Here is an 11,956-nt window from a genome sequence, read left to right as displayed (position 1 = left end):
AAAAAGAGAGAGGTAAAAGCTAAAATTGATATCATGATCTTTACAATCAACTCTAAATCTTCAAATAGTTAACTAGCACATTTAACTGTTGAGTTTGAGATATTTGTCTATACAATATAGCATTTTTTTAATTGAATAAATAGATATTTAAATATCTAAAATATAGAAATAATAATGTATATTATATATATATATATATAGCAATTAAGCCTTTTACAGACCTATTGTATTGTTTTTAATTATATAAATATCTATTAGGTGAGATATAAATTTAATAAGTGTTTTTATCCATAATTATTTATATAACTAGTATTCAACATATATTGTTTTAGTAATTCAAACGGGAGATTCACAAGAAAATAATAAAGGAAAGAAAAAAAAAATAAAACTATGAAGCTTGGACCAAGTATAGCTATAGATATGTAGATGAATACTATTTAGGAAGACATTATATTATAGAAAATTATTATTATAAATTATTCAAATATTATTATTTTTTATTATCTTTATCTTTAACACTTTTTAAATTTGAATGTATAAAAAAAAATCTTAAACTCTTTACGTCAAAAATTGATAAAATTTTATAAAGTCCACAAAATCTCATAATTAAAATCTTAATTTTAAAGTTTTGTAGGGATCTAGAAAAGCTTAAAAGTTATAAAAATTATGCAAAATTTTTTAAAATTTGCATAACTTTTTTTAACTAAAAAAATTCTTTAAAACTTAATCAAATAAAACTCCCTAATATTCACAGACTAATTTAATAGAGTTAATCGAGCGAGAGAGTAATACAGAAAATAAAATTATAATATAAAAATTCTTGAGTCCAAACAAATAGCACACAAAAAAGTAAAAGAAAATGTTTAGCTGTGGTCAAATGAGAAGAAAATGTGTCGTCATGAGGGAACGGGTCGTTAACGCGGCAACGCAAGACAACATCAATGCGCACCCCTCAGGAAAAGACCATAATTTCCCTTTCTACTTCCAACATATATTCTAAATCGCAAAGCCACCAAACAAAACAAACACAACCTTCCTATATATTCGCCCAACGCCATTTTCATCACCAACAACACACTCTCTCTCTCTCTCTATTTCCCCCATTTCTCGCTCAATCCCTTTCCTCGCTTACAAATTACCCCTTTTCTCCGGTGAGTCTCAATTTCTCGGGATCCGCCAATTCACAGCGTGATCCCGAGACTTTTCCTTTTTCATCCAACCCATTCCATTCTTTTTGTAATTTTTTTGTTTTTTATTTGAATTTATTAAAAAGAAGGATCAATGGGCGATCATCTGGTGCTGTTTGTGGACCGTCTGGTGCGGCCCTCGCCGGTTGAGCCGCTGACCCAGCAGCCGCTCCAGCCGGCTCCTGAGCCGTCGACACCGGTGGAGGAGGCGGCGGCGGGCCCCTCCTGTTCTTCTCCGGCGGCTGAGGATGAAGGCGACGGAGAGGACGCGCCGCTGCTGCAGATGGCGGAATGTCGCATTTGTCAAGAGGAAGACAGCGTCAACAATCTAGAGACCCCTTGCGCCTGCAGTGGAAGTCTTAAGGTACATAACATTCTTCTTTTACTGAAAATTAGAAACATTAATAATGCGTTTTACTATGAAACTGGAAATTAATAAGAAAAAAAATTGTTTTTTTTATCATGTTAGTGAAACGTTTCGTTTCGTCTGTTTGGCAATTTTCCCTAATCGGAATAGAAATTGGATCCTTTTATTATTGAGAAATAATTGGGAAACAATGTTGCTTATGTGACATTGGTTTTCATAGGCTTTGTTTTTTCCTATCTTTGTCTAACTGATTCATTAATTGACGGAAATTTTTTGTACAGTATGCTCACAGAAAGTGCGTCCAGCATTGGTGCGATGAGAAAGGGGACATAATTTGTGAGATATGTCATAAGGTATGCTTCTTTTACATGCGATTTTTTTCACATTTAAGAAATTTTAGGAATTTTAAATGTGTGATGATCGGTTGATAATGGGTCGCACTCATAAATTTATTTATTTTTAACTGAACTGTGATTTTGTTCAATGGTGGCTTTGGATTGATTGAACCAATTGCTTTGTCGAGTATATTTGTCTGTGTTCTGATGTTCCGTCAATCATACGACTTTAATTTGTGATATCTTTGTTGGAAATTGTTTTCCCTTGTACTTCTCAGCCTTATGAACCTGGTTACACAGCATCACCGCCTCGTCCACATCCCGAAGAAACTACCATTGATATAGGGTAAGCTGAAAGTTTCTATTTTTTGAAGTTTTTATTTTGAATATGTTAGTTCTATGTATAAGCAATTGATTTCAAACTCTTGTCTCACTCATGAATTGTGACTAATTATATAGTGGAGGCTGGACAATCTCTGGCACTCCGTTGGACTTGCGTGATCCTCGACTCTTGGCAATTGCAGAGGCGGAACGCCAATTCTTGGAAGCAGAATATAATGGATATGCTGCTTCTAATGCCACTGGAGCTGCGTTTTGCCGTTCAGCTGCTCTGATTGTAGGCATTAACCTTGAAATCCTTCAAACAAAATATTTATGGAACTCAGTTATATTCATGTTGTTTGAATTGGATAGAGTCATGAAATTGTCAAGTGTTAGCATATTTGTTTGGAATTTTAAGGAAATCAAATTGTACTCACTATGATCTTTAGGGTCTTGATGCACATTGGCTATTCTAGTAGTATGCTAATACATGGACATGATTTTAACCTAATCCGTTTTGTTTGGAACAGTTAATGGCCCTTTTACTCTTAAGGCATGCACTTTCTGTCACGGATGCTGATGCTGAAGATGATCCATCCACTTTTTTCTCTGTGAGTGACTTTAGTTCATATTGGATAAGGAGTTCATATTTGAGCAGAAACTGATGAGAAAAAAAAGTCTGTCATTGATTGATCACAATGTGCAAATACATAAAACCCAATTCGGCTTCTGATACACGTGAGTGGTAAATAACCCAAATAATGGGTAACTAACTAGTAACTACTAATAACCCAATTAACAGTTAAAAGACAGCTAACAGGAACAACAAATAACAGAATGGTACTAGTTCAGACAGTAGTTATATTGTTTTTTAATGTATTATTGTCGGACAAACCTAATTAACTGACCATTTTCCGCAGCTTTTCTTGCTTCGAGCTGCTGGATTTCTCTTACCTTGCTACATCATGGCCTGGGCTATCAGCATTTTGCAACGCCGACGACAAAGACAAGTAAGTTTCAGTCTTGATTCTCACTAAATTTTGCTCTGGTTTTGCTAATTTGTTTTCTTTTGAAATTATGCTTTTTTGGCTCCATCTTTGTTCATATTTCTTGGTGGTGTTGCTGGGAACTGCAACACCTGCAGATGGATTACTCATTATGTTCTGGGAAATTCTCATCATTTTCATGTCATGGTGAAACAGGAGGCTGCGGCACTTGCAGCAACCCAAGTTGCTTTCGTTCTACAATCCGGGCAGCACAGGGGTCTTCAGTTTGCCATAGCACCAGGATCAACAATGAATACACATCAGGAACAAGTGTAATTTGTAAGCCAGCGTATTTAAATTCTGGCCGAGTGCACCATGTAAAGAAGGCTTGTTGAAATGCCATTTTTTACTCATGATTTTCTCAGCTCTAATGTGCGTGCATACATACACTAGATTGAGTGACTTTAAGATGGTGATTAATATTTTGGTGCCTTATTGCCTCAACAAAGAATATTCTCATTTTGCAATAATGCTTCTTTAAGTCTTGAAAGTTGTAGCAATGGTAATTATGCAAGGAAAGTTAACCAGCCATTCCGTAACGATAAGGTCGTGCCCGTGTCTGTTTTTCTACTCCGTAGTTATCATGATTGAAGCAGACAAACGGCGGAAGCAGACAAAAATTTGCATTTGTTTTCACGAGAATCACTCATCTGCAATCTGTGGTTATCGGCTTTTATCCTTTGTTTTAATACCCAAGTGCCCTCAACTTGTGATATTGTATCGTGCCAAAACGCCACTAGCTTTGAAGTTTGGAAGACTGTCGGCGTTTCTGCGTGTTCGAAAATTTATTCAAGTTAGGTTCAATTTCGTTTCAACGGGAAAAACTATAACTTCAATCCAAATAAATGGTCAATTGAATGCTGCTCACGTTATTTGATTCACACATGGTATATACGTTCTTGGAAACATCTCCGAAATCAACTGGCAATGTGATCTTTGACGAAGAACATGTTCTATTTATAATAAAAATTTACAATAAAAAATTGCTAGTAAGATGCTTTTTTAAAAAACAATTAGCAGATTTTATATAATTATTTTATCTGTAAAAAAATTATAAGTATTAAAAAATGTGGTAAAGAGTATGTTTAAAAATGTATATTGTTATCATTCTTCTTACTATTGAAAGTTTCAAGAGTATTGTTTTAATTATAATATATATATATATATATAGTGATATGAAAAAATTAAATTTCACTCTTGAGAGATGTTTTGAACACCTATTATTAATTATGTGACCTTAAAAGTAAACTAAATACTGCATACAAAATTTTTTAAACTAATAATAGAGACATTTAAAATTTTATATTTTAAAACTATTAAAATTAGTAATAAGATGTTTTAAATTAATTGTTAATTAACACTAGAAATTATAGAGAGGACAAGATATCATTAAGAGACATTCATAATTATTAAGAGATTTGTTTATGTTGAAAAGCATTAATATGTATCTGATTTCACTGCTCAAGAAAGAAGAGTGTGTATTTTAAAATAAAAAATATATATAATTTAATTATCTCTCAAAAAATAAAAAGGTAATTTATAAACACATATAGGAAAAGTATCAAATGAAGAGGATTGTTCTTTTACGTGAGATTGAGAGAATCAAATATTAATCGTTACATCTTAACATCAATAATCAAAATTAAAACATACATTTTACACATAATTTTTTTAAGAATTAGTGACTTATCAAATCTTTTAATTTGGACCATCTATGTATGATTATATTATATAAAAAAGTTTTTCTCACCAAATATTTACACAACATATATCCTCTGCATTGACTGACAAATAAAACTAAATCACAACTTGGTAAAAGAATTATATTTACTGCTTCGTATGCTTTTATAGTAATACATAATAGGCCCAATCGCTAATCTATAGTTTGCCTTATGTCGAATTTAGTTCTTGTAATTCTAATTTTCTGAATTTAACTTTCGTAATTTTTAAGAATTATCAAATTAGGTCGTTGATCTCATAATTTCTTCAATTATTATTGAAAAGTCTTACGAAGTCGTATCTTCTATTTTGAATTTGGCAAAGAAATTATTTCTAGTTGTACTTTTAATTTTAATATGTTAATCTAAATATGATTTTGACTCTTAATTTTAATTTATTATGTATAGTTTTTATAATTTTTTAATTAATAAAATTGGGTCCTTGATTTTAGGCTTTAGACTTGGCTTTAAAAGGAAGCAAGTCTTACTTTACAGTAGATGTTATTCATACGTATCTACTAATCTACTAGTATTAGTAGATGTTTATTATATTATTAAAAAATATTTTTTAAAAATTATAAAGCTTAGAATGTATGAAAAATCTACTGATAAAAAATTGAAAAAAAATAAATTTTCATTTGAATAGTTAAAAGAGTTTAAATAATTTCAGATGTTGGTACCCGTCGATGAGTTACCCAATAATATCCACTCATCTCGTTTGACTATTGATTGTAAAACGTAAAACTCATTCCTATCGTTGTGGGAGAATAATACTCATCCCTAAATATGCTTCCAGTTGAGTTTAATTAGTGAGAATAGTTTTTTTTTTTTTATAGGCAAAACATATATTATTAGAGAAAGTTCAAGGAGAACTCAAAACTCATATACACAGAAAAAAATTATTAACTCAGAGAAATAAAAAGTAAAAATATACTTATACAAAGCTAAGATGAATGCAATTTCGTGAGTTCAAATACCAATCAGTTAATAAAATAGCTTTTCCCTTACTAGCAAGTAATAGTCATTTCCAGGACCTCAGAATAATAGAATCTAGAACTTCCCTCTCATCCAACACACCATTGGAAAATACAATTTTATTTCTATGTAACCACAAAGATCACAATGTACTTACCCAAACAATTAATAAGCATATCCCTTCTCTTTTACTACAGCCAACACCAATCCAAGAAAGCAAGTGAGTCGATATATCTGAAGGCAAAACCAGTGAGAATCCAAGCCAACGCGCAGTAAAGTATCAGATTTGAGATGAAACTGAACACATTAAAAATAAATGAGTTGGAAGTTCCTCCAAACTATGACAGAAGCAACAAGTTATATCATCAATTTGAACACCTTGATCAATCAGCAAACCCTTACAAGGAAGTGCATTCAGCAACAATTGCTAAGAAAATACCAGACACTTAAAAAGGAACTTTCCTCTCCATAACCTTTGCAAGGCATCTGCCGTACACTGATCTACACTATTAGGACCACCAAAAAGTTCAAATAGTCATGAATACGCAGATTATACTGAATAACAACCTGAAGAATCTGCCTTCCATACCTATTTATTTTCTTATAGTAACTTAATAGAAACTTCATCCACAAACTCTAACAAAAGATTAAAGCTTGAGATCTCATGTTGAAAGAGTCATCTTCGCCAACTAACATCCCAAACTCACCTAGTGTCATTATGAAAATCATTCTCCAATACACATGATTCAACATTCCTCGCCACCGCAAACAATCGCGAAAATGTTTCACACAATCACACCCTGCCTATCCACTTATCTCTCCAAAAAAGAGTGTGTAAACCTGCACCCACACTCCTATCAAACTTCTCATCCAGCCAAGAATTACCTTGATGAATAACTTCCATTAAATCACGCCACTACAAAGAACATTTGTTGTGGACTGATGGATGCTGAATAGAAGAAACTAATCTTCCATATCTAGATTTCAACACCTGCACCCCCAATGAACTAGAACAATTAACACTTTGCCACAACCATTTACCAAGAAGAGCTCAGTTAAACCACTGCACATTCCTAATGCCCAAGTCATCATTCTTCTGCAGTCTACATACCGTTTCCCATTTCACCCAGGAGATTTTAGATCCATCCTTATTACGCTAAAAAGTTATTTATTATGTTGAATGAAAAATAAAAAGTTAAACATTAAGGATTTGAAGTGGGTTACTACATACCTAAACTTTGAGCTAATATATAAAAGATATCAATTTAGTTGTGTCTTTTGTTTATATTTGAAGTCTTTTCATTTGTTTGTTGTGATTCTTTTATCATATTATTACACTAAATACTATAAATTATTTATTTTTAATTTTAGCTTTTACAAAAAAAAATTCTTTAATTTTAGTGAAATATTTTCTAAAATATTTAATATTCCCAATCCCATTGTTATGCTAAATGTTGCATTTCTTACTAACACTTTATTTAAAAGTTTGGAAGAAGAAGAAGAAAAAAGGAAAAAGATTTAAAGGAGAAGAAGAGTTTCTTTCTTGTTTAATGTTTAATATTAAGATAAAGTAACAACAGTTTAATCATACAAATTATATTACATACAAATTATATTATTGTCTTTTATATTTTTTATTTATTTTTTTTTATTTTTTTAAAAAAAATAATTTTCTCTCTCTAAAAATAAATAACTTTAAAATTAATATTTTATTTTTTATAATTTTTAAAAAATTATCACTTGAAAAAATAATTTTTTTATAAAAAATAAAATCTCAAATGTAAAAGAGTAAGAGAAACTAATAGAAAAAAAATCTTCAAAATGGAGGAAACAAAAAAATTAGGGTAAAAAAAATTTACGTAAATATTTAGAAAAATCTCATAACTCTCTCGTATGCATACTTTAAGGATCTGTAATTATTAAAGTCAAAATTTTAAATTTTAAATAAAAATATTAATAATGTAAAATTAATTAATCATAAAAGATTATTCTATTTAAAATTAATTCAAAAATATAAAACTGTCAGAGCTTAGGTACTTTAAATTATAGGATAACATAGTGTCATGTCTCAGTTAATCATTTTCATTAAAAATCAATTATTTTTAAGAGTACAGAAATATATTTAAAAAATATATTTAAGAAGTTAGGATCATCAAGCTCTCATGATTCATTTTCAAATTATAAGGTTTAAAACGTGAAACACTTAAATTAATCTTGTTAATACAAAATGAATTAGTTATAAAAATATTTTATTTAAAATAAATTCAAAATTACTCTATTATAATCCAAGTGTCTTAATTACAATATTAATAAAATAGCATGATTAAATTAGCTATATTAGTTTGAATTTTTTTTCGAAAAAAAAGAGAGAGAAAAAGGTCAAAGGCAAAAACTAGTTTTCCTTCGTGCGACTTACTTCCAACTTCACATATGCCACTTTTCTTTATATTTAAATTAGTTGAGATAGATAATTAAAAAAAAAAAAAAAAAACTTGAACTTAGAAAGAATCCTACGCATAGAGAAATTCACATACCATCAACCACGATACATTCACCTCTAGGAAAACAAATTTCAAGCTCGAGTAGAAAGGGAATGCTTCTTTTTCTCTTACAAGTTTGATTTGTTATATGTTTCTCCTGTTTTTTCAGTCATGGTTTCTCCTTTCAACTTTAATAAAAAATTGAAGTGACACAAGCCCAGAAAATTAATGTCACTGGCCCGAGGTTTCTCATAATAATACTTGCACAGTTACACTTTATACCTTATACCCACCGTTGAAAAAATTAAAATTACACATAATCCACCCCTTCTTAAAAGATAGCTTATGGTGGTTTTTTTTTTAGCAAGCGTACATGTTTTACGAACTATTCACGTGCTGTTAACCACTCGTTGAAGTAAGTCCGTCCATTATACAATACACATGAAATGATTATTGTTATTAATTTTATATTAATAAACAGTGAGATTAATAATTTATTTAAAATAAATAAATATCTTTTAATCTTTTAATCTTTAAAATATTAAAATATTTATAATTATTAATTTAAAAAAATATGTCTTTTTAAGTTTATAAATACCATAACAACGACTATATTTAAAACAACTAAATTAACTTGGCTAATTAAATTACACATGAACATCCATTGAATTTAAACAAACTGTCATTTCCTTCTTTTTTTTTTGGAGTTCATAGCTAACATTTATTTTTCCTAAAGTTAGTCATCAATAGTTCAAAGAATCATAGTAAAATCAGAATCCAGTTTATCATATTCTCATGTTTGCTAAAAATTATGAGAAGAGAAGTGGTATATTATAGAAAATGTTATTATCTTAAAAATATTTTTTTAATAAACTTTTGCTACAATTTGATTTCAAATTTTACTTTTTAAAATTTATGTATTTTTTTCTCAAGTGCTCAAGGATAGAAGAATTGAAGCTTCACAAATACTTAGAATACCAATATTTTAGCACAGTTATTCTAGATATTGTTGTTGTAAAATACGATTTTAAGAGCATGTTTATTTTACTTCTTAAAAACATAAAATTATTTTTAAAAAATAAAACAAAAATACTCTAAATTTGTCAATATATAAATAGTGATTTAATAAAGATAAAAGATTTGAAAAACGAGCATAATTTAATATAAGTAAAATATAAAATTTCTCTTAGATAGTAATGTAGTAGATAGTTTATAGTTATTCAGTTAAGTTAGATAATGTAATTTAATTTTTTAACTTTACTTTTTTTTTTCCCTTTGCATAATATGTAATTCTTCAAGTTAATGTATACATTTATTTTATCGGTCCATATCATTTTCATTTAATTCATTTCTACCTTCTCCAACGATATTATCAATTTTGAACTCACCATTTGTCTTCTCCAATGCTATCATCAATTTTGAACTCACCACTCACAAGAATCTATTGTCAATACTTTGCTCTGTCAAGTAGAAGGAATTATTAAGTTGAAAAACCTCTTGGTTCTTGTACTTCTAAAAGGAAATAGTCTTGATGGCTATATTATTGGCACCAAGAAGCTTCCTGATGAATATATTATCACCAATAAAGGGAAGAAAACTAATCCCTTGTTTGAAGAATGGACAACAATAGATCAACTTATTCTTTGATAGATGTTGAACTCAATGACTCGAAAATTTTCTACATAACTTTTGCACTAAGTTGTCACAACAATTTTGGCAAGACCCAAAACTTTAGCTAGAGTACAATTAAGATCCAAGATAACTTTCTTGCAAGTTGAATGTCATAGGCTAAGAAAAGCAAAATAAAAATGGAGGAATATCTCAATAAAATGAAAGAGATAGCGAGAATCTTGCTCTTGTAGGATCCTCAATTTCCATCATGGATCTAGTCATCCAAACACTTGCAAGTCTTGACAATAAATACAATCCCATTATCGTCCAATTTTCTTACAAATTAGACTTGAACTGGGTGGATATGTAAGTGCAATTGTTTACTTTTAATAATAGACTAAAATAAATTAATAATCTTTTCAACCTCACACTAGACCCCTATGCAAACACAACATTTAAAGGTAACAACAAAAATAACAAATACAGTGGTCAAGGTGGCTAGAGAGGAAAAGCTCGAGATTTTAGATGTGGTAAAGTAATATGTCAAGTTTGTTGTAAACCTAATGCTCCCTATTATTTTCATTGATCCAATAAAAGTTACATGAAACAATTGCAAAATGATGAAAACATGAAAAAGAAATATAAACACAAACTTTAATGTTTATGTAGCATGACCCAATTCAATTTGAGACCTTGATTGATATTTTTTTATAGTAGTGCTAGCAATTATGTCACACATAACTTGTAGAAACTCCATTCAATATATAATCAAAATGGCAATAATTTTTTAATAGTTAGAATGGTAACATGCTTACAGCAATACTATAATAGATACTCAATCTAAACATTTAAAGTTTAAAGACATTTTTTATATTCCATATATTACAAAGAACTTATTAAGTATATCTAAACTCACATTTGACAATCATACATATGTTGAATTTCATAATAATCTTGTTTTGTGAAGGAAAGAACGACAATGAAGGTTTTATTTTAAGGGAGCAATAAAGATGGTTATATAGGTTATCCAAAAATGTGAAAACCTCAAACAAAGACTAGTACATCCTAATCATAAGATTTCAAATGAAATCATTTTACCCAAAACATCGTTGACCCCTCTTCCTTTTTCACTCCCAAGCCTTGCACTATAAGTCACTTTACTATCTTTGACATTTTTTTTCCATTATCTTCTCCGCCCCTAACCATTGTGAACCATCTTTTTTATCATTAATATCGTTGTGATTTGGTTAAAACATTACTAACTCTTTTCCTCCCTTACTCCAAGTCTCATACCACAAGTCACTTTGTCATTGTTGATGCTTTCTCCACCATTTCCTCTTCCTCCAACCAACCCCCTCTCATCAACATCCTTGTCATTTTGTCAAAATGTCATTGATCTTTTTCCTTCCTTACCCCAAGCATTTGGTTCAACATATTTGTTAAGAGGTGAACACTATTGATGTGGTGGCAAACAAAATGCCATAGAAGAACATGAACTAGAAAAGAGAAGAAGATGAAAGGTAGTTACTACTTAAAATATGAAAAGTCAAGGACAAAAATAAATTATTTTTTAAAATATTACAATAATGTTATTTTGTGTACTTGACATGACAAATAATCACACCATTACTCAATTTTAACATTTATTAACGACAAAGGTTAAATTATAATAAGCTATTTAACTGAATAAATATTTATAATTTTACATTTGAAAGATTAATATAATGTAACAATAATTATCGCAACCGGTAGTCATAATGGTATACAAAAATGATTTAAGAAAAATATCTTTTAAGAATAAAAAATATTTTTAAAAAAAATTAGAAGAGTCGCCATCAAAATTTATTTTAAGACCTTGAATTTTTTTTTAAATAATATGATTTTTAAGACCAAAAATGAGTTCATGAGTTATTTAT

The 11,956-nt window shown here is 29.6% G+C and overlaps 1 protein-coding gene across 2 annotated transcripts; it reads left to right on the top strand.

Annotated features, from left to right (window-relative positions):
- The first annotated feature begins 1,024 nt into the window (after window positions 1-1,024).
- Window positions 1,025-3,721, top strand: LOC113858645. 2 transcript variants are annotated; one of them, XM_027491365.1, is made up of 8 exons: window positions 1,025-1,151; window positions 1,274-1,551; window positions 1,836-1,907; window positions 2,168-2,235; window positions 2,349-2,505; window positions 2,741-2,821; window positions 3,131-3,220; window positions 3,413-3,721. In XM_027491365.1, exons 2-8 carry the CDS (start codon window positions 1,282-1,284, stop codon window positions 3,530-3,532), a joined length of 858 nt encoding a protein of 285 aa, XP_027347166.1. In that variant the 5' UTR covers window positions 1,025-1,151; window positions 1,274-1,281; the 3' UTR covers window positions 3,533-3,721. The 2 variants fall into 2 exon arrangements, with proteins under 2 accessions (XP_027347166.1, XP_027347165.1); XM_027491364.1 differs by having other exon boundaries at window positions 1,049-1,551; window positions 3,413-3,645.
- The last annotated feature ends 8,235 nt before the right edge of the window (window positions 3,722-11,956 follow it).

The sequence above is a fragment of the Abrus precatorius genome, unplaced genomic scaffold (genome assembly GCF_003935025.1).
Source record: "Abrus precatorius isolate BTA unplaced genomic scaffold, Abrus_2018 Scaffold2, whole genome shotgun sequence".
Taxonomy (NCBI): domain Eukaryota; kingdom Viridiplantae; phylum Streptophyta; class Magnoliopsida; order Fabales; family Fabaceae; genus Abrus; species Abrus precatorius.
Note: the sequence above shows the minus strand (reverse complement) of the source record. Positions and strands in the feature narration are given on the sequence as shown.

Bases quoted from the DNA above. Each gene is read 5' to 3' on its own strand.
- LOC113858645 (XM_027491365.1), top strand. From the start codon at position 1,282: ATGGGCGATCATCTGGTGCTGTTTGTGGACCGTCTGGTGCGGCCCTCG. The intron at 1,552-1,835 runs GTACATAACATT...TTTTTTGTACAG, and splicing joins CCTGCAGTGGAAGTCTTAAG to TATGCTCACAGAAAGTGCGT. The intron at 2,506-2,740 runs GTAGGCATTAAC...TGTTTGGAACAG, and splicing joins GCCGTTCAGCTGCTCTGATT to TTAATGGCCCTTTTACTCTT.